Raw genomic sequence first — 26359 nt, 5'->3', positions numbered from 1 at the left:
TGTTTTAATTGTTCATCCTTTGGATGGTGCATGGTTATATCAATGCTGTTACCATTGCACTCTTTATATGTGCCGAACTCTAATCTAACAAAATGAACTTTTAACAGGTGAAGCTGTAGACTATTCGAACAAGTCTACAGGAGTGTGCACTGGAATGACAGTTCCACAGTACACACAAGCCAGGATTACTTCAGCAGTTGGAACCCACTATGGTGTTTCTAGTGTCCTAAGATCTTCCAATGGTATTGTTTATTCTTCTGTAGCAGCACCAGTTCCTTCTACATATGCCATAACCACCCAGCCTGGATCTATCTTCAGCACATCCTACAATACTCTATCAGGCATGCACACAAGTGATACTATGCCATCACTGTCAACTCTACAGAATCAGCCTCTCACTAGGTCACACAGTTTTCTTTCAACAATTGCTGTAACCACAGCAGAAGAACAAAGTGACTTACCATTAAATCTGGAGACTGTTGTTTCAAAGGCTGGCCTTTCGACAACTCTGTCAGATGTAGTTTCAACAGTCACCACAGTGGCAGCACTCGACACCTACACAAATGCTTCACTGGAGGCAATTGCAGCCTCTTTAGAAGCTCTGTCTTCACCCTTGGTTCCAGGAGATGGACAGTACCAAATGGAGCGTGAGTTTCTTGAGCTGGAGAAGATGAAGCAGCAACGCTTGGCTGAAGAACTTGAGTGGGAGAGACAGGAGATACAGCGGTTCCGTGAGCAAGAACAGCTTCTTTTGCAGAAGGAGCTGGAAGAACTCCAGGCCATGAAACAGCAAATACTATGTCAGCAGGAAGAGGAGAGACAGACCCACCTTTTGATGCAAAAGGAAACTTATGCTCAGCAACAGGAGCAGTTAGAGCAGATCCAGAGACTCCAAGAGCAGCTCAGACAGCAGTTGGAAGAACAGAAGTTCAGGCAGATGTATCCAGGTGAAGTCCTGACAGAGGCTCTTGTTGTGGCAGGAGAAAGAAAAATGGACAGTGGCTGCCAGACTGATGAGGAGGATAATACTGAAAAGGCCTACACTGCAGGAAGGAAAAAGAAAAGTACAAAAAAAAGTGTTGATAGCTGTGTACAGACAGATGATGAAGACCAAGATGAATGGGAAGTTCCTGCTCGAGGCAGGCGCAGTAGACCACGTGGTGGTAAAAATGGCATGGGTGAAAGAGGACCTGTGTCAGTTCAGGCCCTTACTGAAATCTCTGTACAAACAGACTCATCAGGAACACTTAGGGGGCACTCTGTGCAGGTAGATACTAGATTAGATTATCCTGACTCTGATAGAACTTCCTCTCCAAAGAGGCGTCCCACTCCACTTGATATAGGTCAGTCTCCTCACCTCAAAGCAGATGCCTCTACTCTTCAGGTTGTCCCAGGTCCTCCCAAATCCCCAAAAGTACTGTACTCCCCAATTTCCCCTTGTGTATCCCCTAGCAAATCCCTTGAGTATTTGTCCTATGAGAAATCCCTTGGAGACACAAGCCCACAGAGAATACGCTCTGCCACAGATCTATCCAAAGGTCCACCAACAAGTCCTAGGGCTCCCAAGGTCATACAAAGGTCAATGTCTGACCCCAAACCCATGAGCCCAACTGCTGAAGAAAGGGCAGCAGCAAATTTCCAGTATTCTGAGGGTTACTCTGTGAGTATACAGTATTTTTTTACAAGTGTTTTAAGTTTTGTGAGAAGACTCGGCTTGGAAAATATTCTGAAACTTATTTCTTATTTGCTTGCTTTTTACATAATTATTTGATAATATATGATTTAAAATTTATAATGCCTTGAGGCAGACTTATCAGATTGTTTTTGTGTAATAGCTTCATGCTATTGTTCAGCTTACATTGACTTTCTCTCTCTTGTTTTTCAAATGTTGCCCCAGGCCTGGTAGCCATTGACATGTTAGATGTCCTTTTTAATATTTTCAGTGCTTGCGCCTTTAAAGTAATGCAGCAGAACAGCAGATATAGAGTATGTGTTTGTTTACCCATCCTCAAGGCATGTCTGACATGAGCAAACAAAATCCTCTAGAGACTTTTTTCTTTTTACCATTATACTTCATTTTCAATCTTGAAAACATAGGTGGTGGTTACTTGTTTTTAAAGTTTTTTTTTTTTTTTTTTTTTTAATGAACCAACTTTAAAGCCTTAAATATACCATGGTCATTCATATGAACTATGATTAAGCTTGAAAATAAATTTTTACTTAAACAAAAACTTTGTCATTTAACTGATAATTCTCTTTATATTTGTCATCCAAAGGGAAAGGGATCTCCAAGTGGAACTCCATCCGGCACCCAAAAGAAGGTTAAGAGGACCCTTCCTAACCCACCTTCAGAGGAAGAAGCTGTTAATGCTGGTCAAACAGCCTACAGCACTGGCTCAGCTCGTCGCCGTCTCTGCCGGAGCACTAACATGGCACGAGCAAAAATCCTGCAGGACATTGACCGTGAGCTAGACCTGGTTGAGAGAGAGTCCTCCAAACTGCGTAAAAAGCAAGCTGAACTGGATGAGGAAGAAAAGGAGATTGATGCCAAGCTGCGATACCTGGAGATGGGCATTAACCGAAGAAAGGAGGCATTGCTTAAAGAAAGGGAGAAGAGGGAAAGGGCCTATCTGCAGAGTGTTGCAGAGGACCGTGACTACATGTCTGACAGTGAGGTGAGTAACATTCGTGAAACAAGAGTTGGAGAGGAGGTCAGTGGACATGGGCTTGAGAGACCACGTACTGCACCACAGTCAGAACTTGATGAATTTGTTCCTCCGCAGACGAAGCATGACCAGTATGGAAAATATTCCCACTACCAGTACCAACAGTATCAGCAGTCCCTATACCAGCCTCAGTCATCATACCAATCCCAGTCCATGTACTCTTCTGTTCCTTCTCTGACTGCATCACAACAACAGAGCTACCACCAAATGCTCTTGCTCCAGCAGAAAGCCAGACAACAAGCTGCTCTCCTCTCTGAATTAGATTCTACCAAAATTTCCACCAGCTATGACACGTCATCTTACTTGGGAGGAAAATATGGTAACCACCTTGACTTGCACAGCCTAGAAGAGCGTTCTGGCAGCTTGGCAGTCAGTCCTATGTCAAATGTATCTGCTGACTCCTTCTATGCAGATTTAGAGCAGCATCAAACACCAAGGAGCTATATGCTTTTAGAAGATGCAGCAGAACTTGCAAAAAGCACTGGTAGCATTTCATCTGCCAGCTATGGCATTGCTGAGAGGGATCTAGCCAAAGCAGAGCGCCTTCTGAGACGCACTGCTGCAGATGTTGGCACAGACTACCTGGGCAGCTCCTCCAGACTTCACTCTTATGATAAGGCTCAAGATGAAGAGGACCCAATGGAAGAGCCATTTGAACTAAAGCTCTTAAAACAACAACTGAAACAGGAGTTCCGGAGAAGCACAGGGGGCACTGAAAGTTTAGAGCAGCTTGCTGGACTCTCACATCACTATACCTCCAACACTGGAGTGTCTAGTGGAGGCTACAGGGCATTCCCCAAAATTGAAAAGTACAGCATCAGTAGACTTACCTTAGAGAAACAGGCTGCCAAGCAACTTCCTACATCTATGCTCTACCAGAAACACAAAAACACCAGCAACATAGGCAAGTATTCCTCCATCCAGGATAGCAGGTCTCTAGAAACAGACTATAGTAGCTACTTAGGGTCCAGTAGTGCTTCTCCCAGATCAAGCAGACTTCTGCAGGATGAAATCACCTTTGGGCTACGCAAGAACATTGCTGAACAGCAGAAATACCTGGGCTCCACTCTTGGGGCCAATTTGGCAGGTTCACTCAATCTGGGCCAAAGCCTAAATCTTAGCCCAGGCATGAGGTCCTCTGTGGGAGAAGACTCTGCTTACCCTAGTGGAAGTAGGTCACGGCCTTCCTCTAGACCCTCCTCTGTGTATGGCCTTGACCTGTCCCTTAAAAGGGATACCTCAAGTTCATCTCTGAGGCTCAAAGCAGAAGGTGACCCCTCCTCAGACACCTCAGCTTTCCAGGCTCCATCAGGCAGGTCAAAACCTACAAGCCTGCCCATTGTACAAGGTGGGCGTGGACGTATTCCTATTGTGGCACAGAACTCAGAGGAAGAGAGCCCACTGAGTCCAGTGGGTCAGCCAATGGGTATGGCACGGGCATCAGCGGGTCCGCTCCCACCCATATCTGCCGACTCCCGTGATCAGTTTGGGTCATGTTTGTCCCTCCAAGACCCTCAACAGCAACATCTCAGAGAAGATCCTTCAAGAGGGCGTGGCTATGTGCTAATTGATGATCTGCAGGGCACCATGTCTGATAGTGAAGGTAATTTGTTTGTCCACGGACTGTCCTCTTGGCGTGACTCTTCATACACAGTACCAGATTTTTATTTATCTATGTCTCATCTTGTAAGTGCTCATTCCTGGCTATATGAAGGCATCAGTTCTCTGCTGATAACTGCTTTTCTGTCTTGTTTGAGCTTTCTTGTCCTATGCTTAAAAAATGAAAGAATCAAACTGTCCAAGTTGTCTTTCTATATTAACATTTCTGTGGCATAGTTACAGTTGGAGTTAAACATTTTTGCATGTGATTTCTTCATAGACTGACATTTTGTTTCTGTGTGAACTCTTATAGTGCATGCTTTCAGTCTTTGTATTTTTATTTAATGTGGATATGTGCTCTGATAAATGAGAAAAAGTTACACTTACACTGACAAGACATATTATAAATCTCTATTTTCATTAGCATAAGAATAGCTTTATATAGAATAGCTGCTCATGTTTTTGATTAATTGTCTGTTTAGTTATATTTTAATTGTGTAGTTATCTATTATCTAAGTGCCTTATAGCAAAAAAAGTCAGTATAACAACAAAGATTATCTCTTCATGTTAGTTATTTTATAATGCTTTATAGATATATTGAATTATATGTAAAACCTCAGCTACAACAAACTGTATTAATGAGAAAAAAAATTTCTGTATAAAAGACATTTGTTTTTAAATTTATTGAAAGAAGTTTCAGTTTCCTTTCAGAAAATGTTATAGGATACAGTATATACAAAATGTCATCGTTCATACAAACTTCTCTCTCTCAGTGATAAATTATACTCTTCATGCATGTTGCTAGCATGTACCAGAGTAAATAATACCATGCCAGTTTTGTGTTTGCATGTTTGATGTTCCTTTAATAAATAGGACAAGTGATGTGTGTGTCTCTTCCTGTCTGGTTTTGAATAAACTCTTTCACTTTCTTGCATGTTCATCTGCTTTGTTTTTTACTTGGGAACTAATAATGCCTTCAAATAGAAAGGGCTATGCTTTTTCTTAGCTGTGTATTATGTTTGTCTTTTGATTTATGAAACCATTTAAAGTATATTTTTATTGATGAAACGGTAATTGCATTGGATTGCATGTCTCTTCCCCTCATGACCTGTGAAATGCATGAAATTACATTAACGTCACTGAACAATATAAAAAAGACGTGAATATTGTAATTGTTACACAATATAGAGTTAAAGAATCACAACCGCAGAACGTGAAGCTCAAACCCAAAATACTCAACGATTTTAACATTCTTTTTTTTCATTTATCTGTAAAGTAATTGACCCCATACATTTAACAGCATATGATGTGTTGTTCATCATATGTGTCATCTGGAAGTAAATGCATTTGCCTTGGTTGCAGCACTAAGTGAATCCCTGGTGGGTTTGAACAGAGACGATCCAGGAAACTCACATGAGAATGTCACAAACGGTAGAGTATAACCACCTTAGACTCCTGCACGTCTCCCGTCTCCCCCACACCCCTGCTACCATGACCACCCACCTGCCAATCACCCATGAGCTGTTAGGCAACTAAATCGACCGCAAATTCATCTCCATAACAACATGTTGCAGGAAGTATGACGAATTTGCACACTAATGAAATGCTGTGTTAGTGAATGCAGCTTTTGCATTAAATTGGAATTTCACACCTTTCTCTCTAAAAATAACGCTAATTTTCTCAGTTTAAGCTGCTGCAATTTCACAAATTTGGTTTACAAACAAAATCATTCATATAATACTAGTAATAACTTTTCATATCAAATCTATTGAAAGTAATGACTTCCTTATCAAATTAGTCACATTTATAAAGCGTGAGTGAGTGTTTCACCATGTAATGGGATCTACATCTGTCATATCATTTTACATCGAAATGTCAGGTCTGTAAATACTAAAATTGTCTTCTGTTAAATGTTGATGACCTTAGGTCAGTTATTCACATGTCCATGACAAAATATTGACATCTAAAATTGTCTTTCAATGTAAAACCCTATAACCCCCCCCCTCCCCTCCCCCTTCCACATTGTAGCTGAATAACCCATGCCAACACTATTACAAGATAGTATGCCAAAATATATCCTACCTCTGTCATTAATCCCTGTCTTATTTATGAAAACTTAAGGTTTTAGGGGAAGGTACAGTAGTAAACAGACCTGCTCTGAATCTTCTTCTAAAGAATTCCAATGGAGAATTAAATATAGAAGAAAAAAAATACAATCTGAAGACTTGTATCCTCAGGGTTTGTTTTAGTTTTAGGTTTGCATGCAAAAATAACTGCTCTACTTTATATAACCATTTCCTTTTCTGTCCCAGATGGCTCTATATTGTTTGAATTTGAGACTGCATATGTACATTAGCTGTCTCTAGTACCCGATGTTACCAGAGAGCCTTTAGGGGTTTGTTTTAACAGAGCTGCAAGCAAGACTTTAACATTTTAATTTCCATCTGTTTTTTTGAAGCGTACCACCTGCGACGGGAGGAAACTGACTGGTTTGATAAACCACGAGATGGGCGTACAGAGAACGGACAAGGGGATAGAAGACAGGTGATACATATGGTTTTTGCATTACCATTTCAGCCCAGTGAATATACATTGCAAGAAACCTAAAAAACAGACATTTATAGAGACCTGGTCATTAGACAAAACATATTATTGTATATTACAGTGTCTAATTCCGCTTATTTGATGTCTCTTTAGGGAAAGTCAGCAAACTACCCGTTTCCTTATGCCAGAATAAAACTACAGAGGGATCCCAAAGATCGTAGTGTATCAGGTAAGTGCAACCTCTCAAATACTCAATGCTGTGCTGCTTGGCTTCCTGACATGCTCCAACAATGTAGACAGACGTTTAGGACAGCTGCCCCTGATAAAAGAGGATCTGTTTGCTTACCAGGCCATCATGGAGAGATGCCCGAGGCTTATGTCTATCCAAACATTAGTTTCACCATGCTGAGATTGAATTGGCACAGTTTTATTGTATGCCTACTACTAAACAACACATTAGCTCTTCTCCAATTTCCCTTTAATTTGCACACCAAATGTAAACAGACACGAAACCTCTGAGCAAAAGCACATCAGCGGTCTATCCCCTCCTCATGCTTTGGTATGTTACATACTAGGTGTGGTTGATTCCTCTTGATCTTCTGTGTCAGTGGTCCTTTAAGCATTAGAACAGGGCAGACATTATGCAGCAATGTGGCAGATTGGCATCCCTCCAATTTCATCTGTCATCAAAGCTCAAAATGGCGTGTAATGCACAAATTGGATTATCTTGATAATTAGAAACTGATGAACAAACAAGTGCCTTAAAAAAGACAATGAATAAGGCTATAGTGAATGTCCTGTGCTGTGACTGGTGGATTTGTTGCACTGTAATTAATGTAATGGAAGGATCTGTGCACGATGATTCTGAATGACAGGATGTCTGTATAAACACCTAAACATCTTGACTACAAAAAAGCTTGAGTATTTCCTCGTTATTGCCTAAGGATACTATACAGTTTATTGAACACACTTATGCCGCACTAAAAAGCCTATTATAGATTTGTCAACTTGCTTCCTGACATTCCTGACATTAGAAATATACCTTAGGTCTGGCAGCACAATTCAACCTTTTTCTTAAAATCTATCTTCTTGTCTGAATGTATCGGTGTTGTCTAAATTGTGGTTTTATTTTTTTATTTTTTAGACTCTTTAGTTTAATTGGGTTTACAAGGTTCGGTATTGCCATTAATGGTTTCATGAAGATCATTTAACATCCATGGAACCTTTCCATTGCACAAAAATGTTCTTCAAACTAAGAAAAACTGTTCACTTAACGGTTCTTTTTGGGGATCCCACAATGGTTCTTTTGTGACATCACTGAGAAAACACACTTTTAAACCTTTATTTTTGTAAAGTGTAATACAAAATGGTTTTCAAATACGGAAAACAATATGCAAAACCACTTCTAGTTTGAATAATTGGACTTTTGACTCAAAACCTTCTTAGTAACAAATGAAAATTCACTGTTCCAAAAAAAATATATCAAAAAGAGTCTTCTAGGCTTGTTACCATCTGGTGCAGGTTTTGGACCACCTTTATATGTATACAATACTATTTTCTCACAGGAAACGGACTGGGCATCCGTGTGGTTGGAGGAAAAGAGGTCCCGGGCAGCAATGGGGACATTGGTGCGTATGTTGCCAAAGTATTACCTGGAGGAGCTGCGGAACAGACGGGGAAGATTGTGGAAGGTAGGCACCTCAGTGAAGGGTGGTTACTCTTTTAAGCCAGTCACTGTGTGAGTTCACTGTTTTGGTTTGTATCGATGTTCACTAAGCAAGGAGAGAAGCGCATCTGTTGACATTAAGGGCCACAACGTGATGTGATATTTCAGAGTAGGAGACAGGAAAAACAAATTATGCTAATCCACGTGATTCTTCACCTCCAGGCTCCAGGAGTGACTCACCCTTGATGTGAGAGATAAAGATAGAGCAGCAGAAAATGAAGTTGAAGTTTCAGGACTGTGTTTCCTCTGCAGTGTACATTGGCGGCGTAGGTGTTGCGCGGATCAAATGAGAGTTGAGTGTTAAATTAATATCAAAACTTTGACTGAAATGTCTCTGGAGAGTTCAGCTGAAAAGAGTTTGAGGTTTTACTGCTTTGACACAGTGTTTTTTACAATGCCGTTATGTAAATGTGCACTTTACAAAATGTAGGATTGACCTCATTGTGACAGATTCGCCCAGTGATGGCTGACGAGTTTCTCGTTGACTTGGAAGAATCATAACAGACTTTTGGAATAAAACCCAGAGTGAAATTTGGTTTTCATGACTGCTTTGGACTGTCTTGATGGACTATTTCAGCTATTTTGATGGAGCTGAATTTTACAAGCTCTATTGATCTCAGTTGTGACGGAGATGTTAATGCTCTCTCTTTCTCCAGGGGTGAGGTTGAGCATGGAGTGTTGTAAATTATGTCTGCTTGGGCTCCGGCTTTTGTGCTGCTTTCTCCCGGGCATAATTTACGAGGGGCCGGGATAGGTGGCGAGGGGGAAAGTGAAGCCGGAGGGAGTGGATCTGTCTGTGTGCAGGCTTATTTATGAGGCTATATACAACAGCTGGGCTTTGTGAGAGAACATTCTGAGCTTTGACTGGGACTGACACTTCACATCTGTCTTCCTCCTCCTCTTCTCACACTCTCTATCAAATATCACTTTGTATTTAGACATCTGATTCGTTAGCTGTGTCCTCTTCTCTGCTCCTCATTTTCTGTTGTGTTCTGTTCTTTTCTGTTCTCATGTATACTCTTGTGTCTCGTCTCTTCTAGTATTATCTTGTCTCTTCTCTCCTCATATCTTCTCTTCTTTATTCTTGTCTCATTTTTTGTCTCGCCTCATCTTATCACTTACTGTCTGTTCTATTTTCATCTTGTCTCAATTCATCTCATATAATCTCATCTTTTCTTTTCACGCCATCTTTTGTCTAATCTTTACGTCTCTTCTCTCAACTCCTCTCATCTTGTTCTCATGTACAAGATCTTTTCAGTTTATTTCTCATTTTCCTGTCTTTTCTCATCTTGTCCCATCCCTTCTCAACTTGTCTCGACTCTTCTCTTGTGATCTTGTTTCATTGAATCTTATCTGGTCTCTTCTTTACCCTTATCTTGTCTTGTCTCACCTTTTCTCATCTCATCTTGTTCCTTCTCTTCTCTTTTGATCTTTTCTTTTCTCTTCTCATATCTACTTTTGTCTCATCTCATCTTGCTTAGTCTCTTCTAGTATCAACATCTCTTACCTTTTCTTGTCTTTACTCTTGTTTCTTTATGTATATACTCTCTCATTTCACTTTGCCTCGTCTCATCCCATTTCACTTTTTCTCATCTTGGCCCTTCTCTTCTCTCTCATATCTACTCTTTTCTCATCTCATCTTATTCAGTCTCTTCTAGTATCCTCTTCCTGTCTCGTCTCTTCTCATATCGGATTGTCTCTCTCCCACATAATGTCCCAGCAGTTGAAGCTTCTTAAGGGTAAAAGTCAAATGTTTCTACTTGCTTTAAGTGTGATTATGCATGCAGTCGGCATGGTTACAATAGCCATGTGACTCATATATTATCAAGCTGGTGTTAAGCAGTGGAGTAATGTGAGCCGGCTGTTCAGTCTCTCACATTAAACTATAAATTATGTGAGTGTGTACATATACAGTACATGACATAAGTACACATTCACCTCCAGGGACCCCAAGCATCCACCGTAACATGGGATTTTCGAAACGTCCAAAGCGGGCCTACCTGGCCTACCTGAAGACACGTTTTCATCTGTGTAAGTGCATCAACAGAGTGGTTTCAGTTTGCTGTGACTTGGGGTGAACTCTGCTGCATGTTTTTCCCTCTGCTTTCTCACAGGGTTTCTACAGAACGGTTCGTTTAATTGAAAGACATCACGTGTGGTGTTGCAGTGCTTTTCACAGCGTGTTGATCTTTTAGATAGTGAAGACTAAAATGTATCTAATGGCTGATTTTATATGTGTGTGTGTTTGCATAGGAATGCAAGTTCTGGAATGGAACAGCATTTCTTTGACTGGTAAGACATACGAGGAGGTGCAGGGACTGGTTGGTCACCAGGTCGGAGAGGCGGAGATATGTGTCAGACTGTGAGTGCCAGATTAGTATACCTACTTATTATTTAAATGTGCTTTAGGTTATTTTTACTTTTACCTTCTATCTGTCTTCTATAAAAGTTGTACAACTAAAGAAATTATTAGTACTTGTTTGGAAAAATTTGTGCATATTTAAATGTCAAGTTAAAATGAAACACAGTTCCTAACCCATTCCTATTCCATATTTTGATGTATTTCTTAATGAAACATAATATTTAATAAGAAGAAATGTAGGGCAATAAATCATGAAAAATTGACATTACATATTTTTTATGTAAAAAGGGGTTAGAGGGAAAGGGGCTAAAAAAGTAAAAAGGATTTGTGACTTCAACCAAAAATAAGTCATTTGAGAGCCAAAGTACATTTAAACCAGGAACATTAACGAGAGTAAATAGGGTCCATTTTGATTTCATGTTGTCTTAAATGAACTTTTTGTCTCTTGACCATCATTTATCTCCAGTGACATAAATATGCTGTCTGATTCTGAAAGCTCCCACCTTGACCTTCAAGACCAGACCAAAGGTGAGAACCTCCAGTCAGTGGAGAAGACAGTCGAATGATAATGTCCTAATTAACCTCAATGGCACTTTACCACTAACTTCTGACTTGCATTTATAATTATACAGGAGACAGACCTCCGCGGTCACCAGGTGTGGACCCTAAGCAGCTGGCTGCCGAGCTGCAGAAAGTGTCCCAGCAGCAGGTGCCGTCCTCCTCTGCATCAGCACTGGATAAAGCCTCAGCGTCCACTGGCTCCAGTGCAGTTCCCAGCCCTGGCCAGCCTGGTTCACCCTCTGTCAGCAAGAAGCGTCACAGCAAGGTACGCATATACCATGCACATGCAATTATTTGATGCCTTTTTGTGTGTAGAGATTCAAATGCATAACTATGTCTTTTCTTACTGCTGATGTTGTTTCTTAGACCTCTGAGGCTGCAAAAACTCAGTCCCATCCAGTGTCAGGAGAGATCCAGGTAGATTTCGGCTCTCATTAATGCAGCTATAAGCATAGCTTATTCAGGCACTTCTAGTTATGCTCAACTCTAAAATATTTCTTCACCTAGAAATCACTCACTATGAGTGCAATCTGAATCGTGTAAAGTGAACTCATTGGTCAGAACCCTGCTTATTAATCAACAGAATGTGTTTATGCCATATTCATTCATCTTTTTAGTAGTAAAGAGTAGAAAAAACATTTCTTTCTTTTTTCAATTTTGCAGCTTCAAATAAATTACGACAAACAGCTGGGAAATCTCATTGTCCATGTTCTTCAAGCACGAAATCTGGCACCCCGGGACAATAACGGCTACTCGGATCCGTTTGTTAAAGTTTACTTGCTGCCGGGCAGAGGGTAAGTATCTTGAGTAAAAGTCAACTGACTGGAACTAAATTGTGCCTCAAAGTTTGAGCCTTAGTGTGAACAACCAACTGTGGTTGGTCATTTTACATGTCCAGCCTCTTCCTTTTTAAGCTGCCCAGAGAGTGTTAAAAAAGATGTTAGTATAATTTAATATCTGGTTTCTTGACTTAAAAAAGATAAATCCACCTGTTTTACCCTTGGCACTGGAAATTAAGACTCCCAGAGCTTTTATTCAATCCTAGCTGCTACTGCCCATGAGTTAACGAAACAGAAAATCACTTATCCAGCTGTAATTAGCACCAGGTCTGTGGGAAAGACCTGGAGAGGATTATGCATATTGTGTAAGACCTAGTTTTTAGCTGTATATGATTTTGTGTGTGTGTGTGTGTGTTCATGCATTTATATGTGCAGTAAGTGAGTCAGCAAAAGAGAAAAAATCAATGCTAGTTCAGTTTGTGTGTAAAATGATAGCGCTGATTGATGTTTGTAGGTTGGTGTGTATGTTTATGTATGTGTGTTGGATCATTTCTTGCTCTCATCTGATCATGCAGTACTTAGATTGAACCTACAGAAACAGGAGCTCTCCATTTCTCTGCTCCATATGGGCAAGAATGCATGGGCTACTGCAAACACACACACACACACACATTCACACAGCCCTCCCTTTGCAGTTTCCCACTCATCACTGATTGTTGTCTGTTTTTGCTGCATGCTGGATCTTCACAGTCAGGTCATGGTTGTGCAGAATGCCAGGTATGTGATTCTTTCCTACAGTACCAGCACATTACACAAGACTTGGCCATGCTTGGACATGAATGGCTTAATGATGTAGTGTTTTGCTCTTTATATCATTGTTTCTCATTTGATCATTTCTCAGTGTAGTATATGGTCACAAGTGGGCCTATACTAGACGTCCTCCATTGTGCAAACCATTTGCCACCAGTGTGGGGTGTTTCTTGGTTAAGTTTGTGCCAAACTCATTTTACACCTGCAACTCAAGGTGACCTCTTGTGGTATGTTATCTAATTGCAGTGCTGAAAACAAAAGAAGGTCCAAACATGTTCAGAAGAGCCTGAACCCAGAGTGGAACCAGACTGTCATCTACAAAAATATCCATCTGGAACAGGTGAACTACAAGCTTGCAATCATTTGCACATGTCTAGGTGTCTAGAAAACCAAAAGAAAAATCTGATTTCACTTTGATGGAATATGCTTTTTTTAGTTTGAACATGTCAGTTTTGAGATTTCAATTATCTGAAAGCTCTTCAGAGAGAATCTCAGGCTTTTGCTGCAAACAGGGAAAAGTCTGTTGTCTCCCAGAAGTGCTTTATTCTAATTAAGACCAAAGAGTTTCCTAAGTCTGTTGAGCTCTCTGAGGCTGCCGCTGACAGATGTGATTGATATATTTTACTGGACTATTGAAGCGAGGCGAACGGCTCTTAATTGAGAGAGAAAAACAGAATGCAGGTAGGTGAGGCTTGTATTGAAAACCATCTGGATTTAGTGCTCCAGTGCTGCATATCGTGTTGGAGATGTCTGCTGGATTAACAGAAAAGAGATATTTTTGTAAAAAAAAAAAAATTAATTGCTTTCCAGTAAAAGTATCTAAAAACAAAATAAATTTACTTCAGAAAAGGTTCAGAATGTCTCAGAAAGTCTCTTTGCTCACAAAGGCTGACCAAAAATACAGTTGAAACAATAATTATGTGAAATATTATTACAATTTCAAATAACAGTTTTCTATATTCATATATTTTAAAATGTAATTTATTCCTGTGATGGCAAAGCTGAATTTTCAACAGACATGACTCCAGTCTTCAATGTGACATGATCCCTCAGAAATCATTCTAAAATGCTGATTTCGAACTAAGGAAGCATTTCTTATTATAAAGGTTGAAAATAATTGTGCTGCTTAATACTTTTTTGGAAATCATGATAAATTACTGCTTTGATAAAAAGTACAGCATGTTTCTGAAATAGAATGTTGTGCAACATTATAAATGTCTATACTGTCACTTTTGATTAAACATATTAATTTATCCTACTCATGTAAATGTATCTTGTTTAATGATATTTAAAGATGTTTTACTGGAAAACAAGAAAAGTACAGAGGAATACAATTTTGTTCTGTTTATAAGATGTTTCTTACCCCTCATTTAGAGATTAACCATGGAATAGTTCAGTTGAAGTTACTTAGAATGACAACATTAAAATAATGTATGTTAATAGTCACAAAGTAAATCATCTTGGCATTGAATACTCTGTGTTTGTGTGGTGTGTGTGTTTAGCTAAGAAAGAAGACACTGGAGGTCAGCGTGTGGGACTACGACAAGAGCTCTGCCAATGACTTCTTGGGAGAGGTGAGAAGCTACAAGCTGTAAACACACTTTAAAAGATTAAACACCAAGTCCAATGTGTGCTAAACAATACACAAGTGTGTGTATGTGTGTGTGTGTGTATATATAAACACACCTACAGTACTATCACTGCATTATAATGAAATTGTCCATGTATGGGGCTTTATAGGTGCTAATCGACCTGTCCAACACGGCTCAACTGGACAACGTCCCACGCTGGCTGCCGCTGAAGGAGCAGAGCGAGGGCGAGCATCACCGCCGTTCTCACTCGGGACAGGGCCGCCAGCACTCGCCCAAACCCCATGGAGGACACGGGAGCCAGCATTCCCCAAAGACCTCCAGTCATGGCAAGGAGGACTCACCCAAATCCTCGGTCATCAAGAGCCGTAGTCATGGAATCTTCCCTGACCCTGCCAAGGGTAGGACAGCAAGTTGCATGGCACTTCGTCTTTCACATCTCCAGTTGTGATATCTTCTTCTTTTCCACCCTTCTATTGCTGTCATTTCTATGCATTCTGTCTTCTCTTCCTCTCTCTGTATTGTTCTTGCTTTCACTGGATCTCTCCATCCTGTATTTCTCGAGCTTCCTAGCTTTGGCTTCTCGCTCTCCATATATGTGTGTTCAGTTCACAACGGCGCTGAGCTCACCAGCGCTTCACTCCAGCCACCTCACACAGGGTGTGACAGGGCCACGCTGACAGGAAGCAGCCTGCTTAGATGCTAACTAGGGCACAATACCTTAAGTATCACATCAGTTGTGTCAGATGGAGACTCGATAATTTCAAATAATTTAACAACGTAATAATTGTAGAACATAAATAAGAATGACTTTTTGAAGAATTAAAATGAATAAATAGGCAAAAGTAGGGAATGAAACGCCCTTGTGGTAATTTGGTTCTGGTTGTTTTAGACATGCAGGTCCCTACTATTGAGAAATCTCACAGTAGCCCCGGCACATCGAAGCCGTCCCTCTCCGAGGGCCAAGCTCGCCCCCACGGAGGCCCCCGTGCTCATGGCAAAAGTGGCACGGCCCGGGCACACCTTGACGATGCTGCGGCACCGGCCGAAGCTGCCGGCCGGCAGCCCCGTCTCCAACCAAGTAAACGACGCAAATAAAACCTCCACAGCATGGCTGCCTTCGCACTCATCTGTTCCTCCTCCTGTTCTTTTTCACTGCCCTCTTTTGTTGTTTTTTTTCCCTTCCCTGTTGTTGTTTTCTGGTTTCTCCCGTTTTACTTCCCCTGGTCCCCCTGTGGTCACATTCTGTCACTTCACTTCCAATTCGCCTGTGTGTTCTCACCAGTGTGTTGGGAACACGTCACGTTTGCAAACACAAGAACTATTTTTTTTTCCCCAACATTTTTAACACTTTTAATAATTATAACAATTTAAGAACTCGGAAAACACAATTAAGCTAAACTGGCCAATACATTATTTATTTTAAAAAGTATATAAGTATATCATATTTTGAAGTAATAGGGCTAAACTTTGAATTGATCTATTGGTAATTATATGAGATGAAATTATACTTTAAACTTCCTGTTCCTGTAGCGCAGCTAGCATGGCATTAGCCAAGGTCATGGGTTTGATTCCCAGGGACCGCACAATAAGCAGAGTCCAGCCTAAAAAATCTTCAAAAATGAATACAATTTCCAACCTAGTCAGGCACTTTGCTGCCTTCCACAGGATGCTAACTAAGATTACTAAGACCTGTCAATCACTGTGAGGAGATTTGACTGCACATGTCAGGCACCTAGTCAGCAGACGTGTCCTTTTACCCCACAGGGACATGTTGAAACCTTGTCACTGAGGTTATTTTAGGTAAAACCTGCTCAGGTTACCATTTTATTACAGTTAGAGAGCAAACGACCATCCCTGATCAGCACACAACTCACAGCGCCACATTTTGCCCTCTTGAGCCCTTCACAACAGGCCTGACAACCTTTCTTTGAACTTTTCTTTTATTTGTCCCATTGAGTTGTTTTCTGTCCCAGACGGCCGGCTTTTTAGCAGCTTCCCCACTCCACCAAGAGGGCCGTGCATGTGGCCGCCCGCTCCTTAAAGCACCATCCCACCCTGCCTCCAGTCTCTCTGCGGCTCTCGCTGGCCTACACTGCACCTCAGTTGACGCTGTAAGCGTACTGTGGCTGCATGTGACTATGACCTACAGTAAAAGCTGGTGGTGTCCATGTTGTGACGAGTTCATACTCTGAGTCTCCATCTCGCCTCCCTTTTCCCCTCTCCAAACCTCCCCTCCTTCTCGCCTCCCAACCCATGGCTGATATATGGCCCCAGCCCAAAATGTCCGCCTCGACCCGAGGCACCACAGGCACAGCGTAGTTGGTGTGCTCACCATTCAGAGAGCCCCGTCTGAGTCGCCGGCCAATGAGATCCCTGATGGCCGTCACCTGACCCTCAGGAAAGCCATGTCTGAAGAGAGGCCACAGCCGGAAGGAGGTGAGAGTTGAACGAGACGTATGATTGCCGATGACAGCAAGAGAGAGAGAGAGCGAGAGGATGTTGAGTTACTAACGCACATCTAGCTAGCGTAACTAGCTGAGGACTAGCTGTTTATCAAAGGGTGTTTTGTGCCCATGAAGGGCACTGTGGGAAGGGGATGCTATCTGAAGGGTCTTTCCAAATGAAAGTGAGCAACTGGATTCCTTTACACAAAACCGTTACAGAAGACAGTTATGATCACTTGATCCTGGCTGCCGAATCTTCAGTTTGTACCACCTGAAGTGATTTGTTCCTCCCGGGACTAAATATTCTTTTACATATTTACATAAGTAGAAGTTTAACAGCACACAAGTCAAAATATGTTTGAATGAAAGACACAAAGAAACAAAATTTTTCATTAGCAGGATTTTTGTTATCATGTAAAAGGCATGTTCACACCAAAAGAATGTTTGGTGCAAAAATAATAATTTAATTTAATTTGAAAGAACGGCATAACGTTTGTTCAGACCAACACAAATATTTGTATGCCGCCAATTTGACTGAATGTTTGTTAAATGGAGAAGTGTTCTAATCTCTTTTCCCTTACAGTGCGAAGAAAACTGGCTAACCAATAAGAATTGTGCTTTTGGTCATGTGTCTGGACTCTGGAGACACACTTTTCCTGTTAGATAACAACAACTTTGTGGTGCTCACGAAATGACTATTTTGTTGAGTGACAGAAGAATCTTTCAATCTACTATTGTATTTGCTGTTGTTTGATGAACATCATTCCAAAAAAAAAAAAATGGAATGTCTTGTTCATAACCAGCAAGTGTCAAAAATGTAAAATTATGCAGCACTGCCTTTGTGTGTTTTTATTGAATCATTTTGAACAATAAACATATAGGCAATTAAAATCAGTCATTCTAATCAAATATTGCAACAAACATAAGAAATTAAAGGGATGGTTCTCCCAAAAATTAAATAAGATGCAGCGCATCTGGGTTCTACATCAGAACGCTGGCTCCTGCGCCTGCAGCATCACACATATGCATCGTGGTACTGTTGCGATAAGTATCACGCAAAGTATTTTCGTAGCTTCATAAAATTAAGGTTGAATCATTGATGTCACATGGACTATTTACAATGTCCTTACTACCTTTCTAAGCCTTGAATGTGTCAGTTGCTTTGCTGTCTATGCAGGGTCAGAAAACTTTCGGATTTCATCAAAAATATCTTAATTTGTGTTTCGAAGATGAACAGTTTGAAACAAGATGAGGGTAATTAGGACAGAATTTTCATTTTTGGGTAAACTATCTCTTCAATATACAAGCTTTTCTGTAAGCGCCACCTACTGAGAAAGAGTGAAACTGCATTTTCATATTGGTCTGAACATACAAATCGCATTTAGGGTGATTTTATTTTTATTTTTTTCCTGTCAAACATTTGTGTTGGGCCTTAATTTAGCTGATTCACAGTAGAGTAGCAGTGATGCTTGTCACGCAAATATGTTCCTCGCAACCATCAAAGTCCTCAGTTTTTAGAGTGATTAGGACCTAGTGATGCTCACTTTCGACTGGAATCCGCCCTCTGCCACTTCACAGGAAATTCATGCAGCGAGTCTCAGTCTGGTTCAACAGTCCAGCATTGTGGTTCCCTAAAACCAGGGGACAAAACAGTAGCGCTCAACAGCAACAAACTCTAGGAGGGAGCACCGACCCCCTGACCATCCTGAGAGAGTCATTAGACGACTGGTGTTAGCGTTACCGTTGCTGAATCTGTTTGGAAAAGACTGTGTGCATGAATTATGTGCCAAAATCATGCATCCCACGTCACACCATCACATCACTCTCAGTCAAACACTGCATCAACATTGAAAAAAAATATATTAAAATATTATTAATCATTAGTAACCACAATTAAAATAAACTTAGCGTAATGCTAACATAATTAGCATAATGGAATAACTTAATGTATAATACTCAAACACACAGTTTACTAATGAACAGTTTAATTTGTTGTGTCTGTGCTTTTGCTTCTGTCGTCTGATGTCTGCTTAGCATATCTATGTCTGTGATATTTCCTTTCATTTATGGAGTGCTGTCATACTTTCTTTAAATGTTGCCAGCAGTATCTATTTGTGTGTATGTGTGTGCGTGTGTGTTGGGAGTGGACATGTGGACATCTACCCCTAAATTTAATAGTTACCAGTTGCAAACTAGTAGTAGTTTATGTAACTCATGCAACTCACATAGTCCACTTCAAAAACAGCGTCCGGCAGCCATAGATCTGGTGATGCTCCTGTTACTGCAGCCTCATTGGACAGCGGTCTGAGTGGCAGTGCCTTTAGCCTATTGGATGAAGAGGGTGGGACCAATGCGGTGGATAGTGCTATCTTCCAGGTTCCCAGATTGTGAGTGCTTTCCATATGACTCCTATGAAAGTTGCTAATCAGTCATATTTTGTTTGAAATAATTTACAATTTCATGGTTTTATTTAGTAGCATCTAGACTGCTTTTTTGTTTATTATTTATTCAAATCCATCCATTTTCTTGGCACTCTACGCGTTCTCTGACCTGATGTTGTTTATTATTCAGTGGAAAGATTCCAAACGGCACAGAAGCTGTGAAATCCGCTCATGGAGATACAGAGGGTAATGTTTGCATGGGATGTTGTGTGGTTTTGTGATTATTTGTTCATATTTGTGTCAATAGCAGGGTATTTGGGAGTACAATGTGGCACCAAAGAAGTTGATTTTAATATACAATATTTTATATATATTATGATTTTGTATAATTTGTATAATTTTATTAGATTATACTTTTATCTACAGTAAAGTTCAAACGTTTGTGGTTGGTAAAGATTTCTCAATATTTTTCAAAGAAGCCTCTTATGCTCTCCCATGCGGCATTTATTTGATCAAAAACACAATAAAAACACTGGTTTCTATTTTATATACTTTAAAATGTAATTTATTGCTGTGATGGCAAATCTGAATTTTAAGCATCATTACTCCAATCTTAAGTGTCACATAATCCTTCAGAAATCATTCTAATGTGCTGATTTGGTGCTCAAGTTTAAAACAGTTGTGCTGCTTAATATTTGTGTCAAAAACCGTGATGTTTTTCAAAATTATTTGATGACTAGAAATCAGTATTCATTCATTTAATGCATCCTTGCTGAATAAAACTCCCAAGTGCTTCTAAAAACAAAATGTTACAAACGTTTGAACAATATTAGAATACATTATCACACTTTTATCTATGACTTAAATAAGAGTGGAATAGATCCTCCTGGATTCATCTATTTCCTGTGCTGTGCTATTTATGACTGTCTGTATGCTCCTCGTGCTCAAAGATTCACAGAATGTGGGAGGAAGAGATACAGAGATAATGTGGGAGGAAGAGATACAGAGATAACAGATAGGAAGAAGAATTGCGATATTGACGTGTCTGTGTCTGTGTGTGCCCGTTTAGGTAAGACTCAGGTGATGGGGGAGATAAAGATCGCGCTGAAGAAGGAGATGAAGACAGAGGGAGAACATCTGGTGATCGAGATCCTACAGTGCAGAAACATAACCTACAAATTCAAGTCTCCAGACCACCTCCCGGGTAACAAGACACGACTGCAAACATGTTCACTCATGCTAATTATAATATGCGTCTATTTAATATGTGACCCTGGACCACAAAACCAGTCATAAGGGTCAATTTCTAATTTCCGATTTCTTTTCCATTGATATATGGTTTGTTAGGATAGGACAACATTTGAGATGGTCCTCACTGCAGAACACAAGGTCCAGGGGGCGTGGTTGGATCTAGATCCAATTCCTCCCACCTTACATATACCTAAACCTACCCGTCTCCACCCCCTGATCCCTAAACCCACCCATCCCCACCCCTAAACCTACCCATCTCCAGCCCTAAACCTACCATTTCCACCTCCTAGATGTGGATCCAACCCCGCCCCCTGGATCTTTGTTCTGCTGTGAGGGGCTACTGCAATATTTGGCCGAGATACAACTATTAAATCTGGAATCTGAGGGTGCAAAAAAATCTAAATACCGAGAAAATATCCTTTAAAGTTGTCCAAATGAATTCCTTAGCATTGCATTTTACTAATCAAAAATTAAGTTTTGATATATTAATGGTAGGAAATTTACTAAATCTCTTCATGGAACATGATCTTTACTTAATATCTTAATGATTTTTGGCATAAAAGAAAAATCTATCATTTTGACCCATACAATGTATTGTTGGCTTTTGCTACAAATACACACACACGTGTGACTTTTTGTGGTCCAGGGTCACATATATGGTTGAGATGCACATTGTCTTATTGATGTAAACATAAATGTTTTCTTGTTTTTGGTGTTGTTTTTCAGACCTGTATGTGAAGCTCTATGTGGTGAATGTGGCCACTCAGAAAAGAATCATCAAGAAGAAAACCAGAGTGTGTCGTCATGATCGTGAACCGTCTTTCAATGAAACTTTCCGCTTCTGCATGAATCCCACTGGTCATTCCATTCAGGTACGGCAGAAATCGACACACTAGGGTGCTAAAATGTGACCTGACTTGAAGTCATGTGATTCATATTTATTCCAACCCTTGCAGCTCTTTCTTGTTTCAAACGGAGGCAAGTTCGTAAAGAAGACCCTAATTGGCGAAGCCTACGTGTGGCTGGATAAGGTAGACCTGCGGAAACGGGTGGTGAGCTGGCACAAGCTGCTGGCCAGCACAGCTCAGATCCACTCCTAAAGACAGCGGTCGGATGAGGTGCGAGGACAGACCAGGCAGCGGAGTCGCACATCTCTGCCGCACTCTTTGGGACTAAACTGAGCTGAATTTGGAAGGCCGACACAGGGAGCTTCCCGATTGCACTGGCACGTGTGATTGTGTTAACCCAAGCCATGGAGAAACAGGTGTATAATGGTGTTTACAGAAAGGATCTGACTCTTATTGACAAGATGCAGATCTTTACGTTAGGTAAAGCTCAAAAAACTGAGCTGGAGATTCACACAATGTTCATACGTATATGTGTACATGCACTTTCACAATCACTCACACTTATCGACACACGTTTATACCGATGTATGTATAATAATATGTGTACATTGGGCCACAACAGACAGTTAGATGATAGAGAGAAAGTTTATTTATCCCGTTTGTGCATTATTCATATGAGAACATTCTGATTATTTACAGACAGAGACGGATATCATATACATTATTTTTGTATGATAGAGACAAATTCAGTTTTAGATATTTATCGTTATTTTACATTCCCTCTCAGATGTTATTATGTGTTGAAAGAGCTGATATTTAAAGCATATTATCAGTGGATTAGAAGAGTATTTTATGGTATATTATGGACAGATTTAAATGAATGAAATATGATTTATTAGGTGTTGTGATGACTTGTTGTGTCAGTATGGTTATTTCCTCTCACAGAAGTAACACTTTCATAATTCGCTGTGTGATACTCAATTCATCAAAGTCACAGATATAGTTTCAGAGCTCTAGGAATCGAGAAGCAGGTAATTACAAAGAATTTAAAAGTTTAAGAAAACTGCCAGTCTAATATGACTCACACAGAAATTAATGGGAAATTGAATAGAAAGTGTTCCCTGATTGTTATGATTTGCTATCTCATTTGATGAATGTGACAGATGAAATATCTCCGATATGCAGCAGCAGCATCAGTTGAAAATGTCAAATCCAGCACTGTTATATGATTTGCACTTTGTCTAGCATTTTACGAATGTAGTTTGGTAGCTTTTTCTGAGTTTTCGGCAAAAAAAAAACATCTTGCCATTTAAAAAAAAAGTCTAACACTGTCAATCCCCCACACAAACTCATACGCATCTGTCTCTCTTAAATACTCAAGGATTAGGGTTTGAATGGGTCAGTGTAGTGTCTGTCTGCATCATATTGCTGATACAATGTTGATATTATGTTTTATTAAAAAACAAACTCCTAAACACTCAGGTTTCGATGAAAAAGCCTTGCTTAAAAGTTATTGGCTGATCTTTGATCTAAGCAGGTTCAGCTTAAAGGCGATAACGATGAGGATCAGGGTGATGACATCAAAATGTGTTCATTTTTTATTTTATTTGGTTAACTTGTATTTTCAGTTTACATGTCTAAAAGGACACATTTAGATGCTGAGTGCACCATCTCATTCTTTCAGAAAAGTGTGGTCACTTTGCAATGCCGACACTTAAATCAAATGCCATTAGTGTTATGTATATGTTGTTTCTTAGGTTAGTTTTATGCCTTTAAACTTGGGATGTGTGGATTCAAACTTAACAGCACATAACCCAGCCATTTTACAGCTCAAGCACTTACTGATATTCACTCAAACATCCAGCGTTAAGGGTTAAGGCAACCTTTGACCTGTGCCAAACTACCAAAATCCGCAGGTTCTGTGTATGTTATTCTATGCAACTGAAAATACATCTGATGTACTTATTGTTCAGTGGTTGGAGGACAGATAAAGCATTACGAATGAGGACTTTTTTTATTTTTGTATGTTTTTTTCCACATGGTATATATGTTTGCTTTTATATATATATATATTTGGTTGTGTTTTTTGCTTGATGCTTGTTTAATTAATTTTATATTGCTATGGAGGTCCTGTAACAATGAGTTTGCAAAAACGTAGGGTTGATTAACCTACTCAGCTATTTAACTGCTAGTTTTGAGAATTCAAATGTACATAAGAAAATGTGTTTACAGGATCATAGCAGACTGGTCATCTTATGTTCATCATTCACAGTGTCTGGAAGCATCTCACTGCACTCAGCTAAGCATTATACAATGCTTAGCTTTCACTATATATTCTGATCTCCCAGAATGTGTTATCATTTTTTATGTTTACAAATTAGATTAGGGAAAAAAAGCATCACATAACAATTTGTCACATGAATTCATTGTAACCAAAGCAGGCTCATTTGAATAATGTGCGCATGCTCCACTTTCACTCTTTCACCTCTGCAAAAATAAAAATAAAATAAAGACAAGCCGTGTAAATAAAAATAATAATTTTCTTTTTGTACAAATAGGATCTTGTATTAGTTTTCTGGTTCAGCGAAGAGCATGTGTGAGGGAAAGGAGCAGAGCGATTGTTTTTTGATCTGTGTTACATGTTGTACATGCACTAGGGTAAAAGCTTTCCCCATGCTTGCCTCTGATGGACTGGACTTGACCTGCACAACAGACACCGATTTAACCCTGTATAATAAAGAGCAGATGCTGACCTTACTGACTCCAAGTAGAATCAGGAAACGTATGGTGTTTTCACTTTGGATGTTGCATGTTTTGTTGGTGGTTTGTTCATACTATTTTTGTGTCCAGATTCTATTTAAAAAAAGAGAAAAAGATTATGAAAAATTAATCAGATCTAAATATGTATGCTGACTGTACAAAGATATGCTTGTATAATCCGTCTGGTTTTCCACTTAATGTAAACTGATGAAAAAATAATCCAGCTGTCATGGTTTTTGTGGTTGTACACAAACGGTATTGATAAATTATGCAAAATTGTGCTGTAATAAAAGGCTAATGCCCCAAGTCTAAATATTAAATGATATATGTAAAATTCTCCCTGAAGTGAATTTATTTGTTAGCCACTTTTACACCTATCTATCTATCTATCTATCTATCTATCTATCTATCTATCTATCTATCTATCTATCTATCTATCTATCTATCTATCTATCTATCTATCTATCTATCTATCTATCTATCTATTGTGACGAGTCGGCTGCCTCCCCCCTGTCCATCATCACCACCCCGTCCCGTATTCGCCGCCCTTCACCAGGCTCCCGACGGGAGTGGGTGTGTGAGAGAGGAGGGGCGCTGAACACGCAGGGCTGGCGGCGTGTGATGAGGCGCACCTGACGTGAATGGAGCCTCATCACCGCCGCCGTTTAAACGCCGAGCGCGCCTCTCCTCGAGAGACCGGTCTCTTCCCCGTGCATGCACGCTGGTGTCCTCGTGGGTCCAGGAAAGGGAGCGTAGAGGGAACTACCTGCCGCCGTCAGAGACGCGAGCGGCCGGACTGCGCGGCCGGACCCGCAGTCCGGCCGACACTGCACCCGCGATACGGCCGTCGGGCAAGGACGCCGGGCCGTGAAATCCCGTCGAGCACCCGGGGATGAAGGAGTTGGACGAAGCCGCCACAGAAGCCGCCGTCACCCGCGCCCCGGGACCTCCAGACGGGAGCGCGTGCGGCCGCCGGACTCCGCCCCTTACCTGGACCCTTCCCTCCTGAACACTGCCCTCCTGCACAGCCCCGCAGCACGACGAGGACACCAGATCCCCGTTTATTTTGGACACTTTTCCCCCTTTGGACACTTTATTTTGATATATTGTTTAATAAAAACCTCTCCGAGGCTTGACGCCACGCCCACTGTGTCTGTCGTTGGCTCCTCCCGCCACAGTGGTGGAGAATGCGGGCAGGCGGAGCCTAGACAGCGCAGTTGGGCAACATCTGATGACGTCATCCCCTCTCGCTCGCAAAAAGCCGTGGAACCCGCACGGGGACAGAGGAACGACGGGGACAGCCTCCCAGCCACCGAAGGGGTAAGTGACGTTCTTTCTATTGGTCATTTACCCTGTGGCTGGTTGAGGCTGACAACTAATACCCGGTTTCTCTGTCCCGGTTCCGGCGCGGTGCGAGAGGGAGAGTTGCCCGGAGAGGAATCCCTGCCCCGCCCACTCCGACCGCTGGAGCCTGGTTGAGGAAGGTAGCACTCCCGCGTGGGCGGCGACCCTCGGACGGGGATGTCGCTTGGGGGGGGGGGGAATGTGACGAGTCGGCTGCCTCCCCCCTGTCCATCATCACCACCCCGTCCCGTATTCGCCGCCCTTCACCAGGCGCCCGACGGGAGTGGGTGTGTGAGAGAGGAGGGGCGCTGAACACGCAGGGCTGGCGGCGTGTGATGAGGCGCACCTGACGTGAATGGAGCCTCATCACCGCCGCCGTTTAAACGCCGAGCGCGCCTCTCCTCGAGAGACCGGTCTCTTCCCCGTGCATGCACGCTGGTGTCCTCGTGGGTCCAGGAAAGGGAGCGTAGAGGGAACTACCTGCCGCCGTCAGAGACGCGAGCGGCCGGACCCGCAGTCCGGCCGACACTGCACCCGCGATACGGCCGTCGGGCAAGGACGCCGGGCCGTGGAATCCCGTCGAGCACCCGGGGATGAAGGAGTTGGACGAAGCCGCCGTCACCCGCGCCCCG

At 41.3% G+C, this 26359-nt stretch overlaps 1 protein-coding gene across 1 annotated transcript in view; it reads left to right on the top strand.

The window, feature by feature from the left end:
* The window catches only part of LOC306858308 (protein piccolo-like), a gene marked incomplete at its 5' end in the record, with an annotated part of 49025 nt that extends 26492 nt beyond the window's left edge, over window positions 1-22533 (top strand). Inside the window, 21 exons of the mRNA XM_079398763.1 lie at window positions 108-1660; window positions 2277-4329; window positions 6784-6869; window positions 7023-7098; window positions 8435-8560; window positions 10849-10957; window positions 11424-11485; window positions 11590-11783; window positions 11885-11935; window positions 12182-12312; window positions 13048-13074; window positions 13354-13447; window positions 14610-14681; window positions 14848-15097; window positions 15589-15777; window positions 16974-17135; window positions 19389-19530; window positions 19715-19770; window positions 20594-20728; window positions 21502-21647; window positions 21732-22533. Coding sequence (XP_079254889.1) covers window positions 108-1660; window positions 2277-4329; window positions 6784-6869; window positions 7023-7098; window positions 8435-8560; window positions 10849-10957; window positions 11424-11485; window positions 11590-11783; window positions 11885-11935; window positions 12182-12312; window positions 13048-13074; window positions 13354-13447; window positions 14610-14681; window positions 14848-15097; window positions 15589-15777; window positions 16974-17135; window positions 19389-19530; window positions 19715-19770; window positions 20594-20728; window positions 21502-21647; window positions 21732-21875 — 5858 coding nt within the window. The 3' untranslated portion in view covers window positions 21876-22533. The remainder of the gene's footprint in view (window positions 1-107; window positions 1661-2276; window positions 4330-6783; window positions 6870-7022; window positions 7099-8434; window positions 8561-10848; window positions 10958-11423; window positions 11486-11589; window positions 11784-11884; window positions 11936-12181; window positions 12313-13047; window positions 13075-13353; window positions 13448-14609; window positions 14682-14847; window positions 15098-15588; window positions 15778-16973; window positions 17136-19388; window positions 19531-19714; window positions 19771-20593; window positions 20729-21501; window positions 21648-21731) is intronic.
* Window positions 22534-26359: the final 3826 nt, after the last annotated feature.

Source organism: Barbus barbus (assembly GCF_936440315.1).
Source record: "Barbus barbus genome assembly, chromosome: 39".
Taxonomy (NCBI): domain Eukaryota; kingdom Metazoa; phylum Chordata; class Actinopteri; order Cypriniformes; family Cyprinidae; genus Barbus; species Barbus barbus.
The sequence above is the reverse complement of the archived record's forward strand: the minus strand, read 5'-3'. Positions and strand labels throughout refer to the sequence as shown.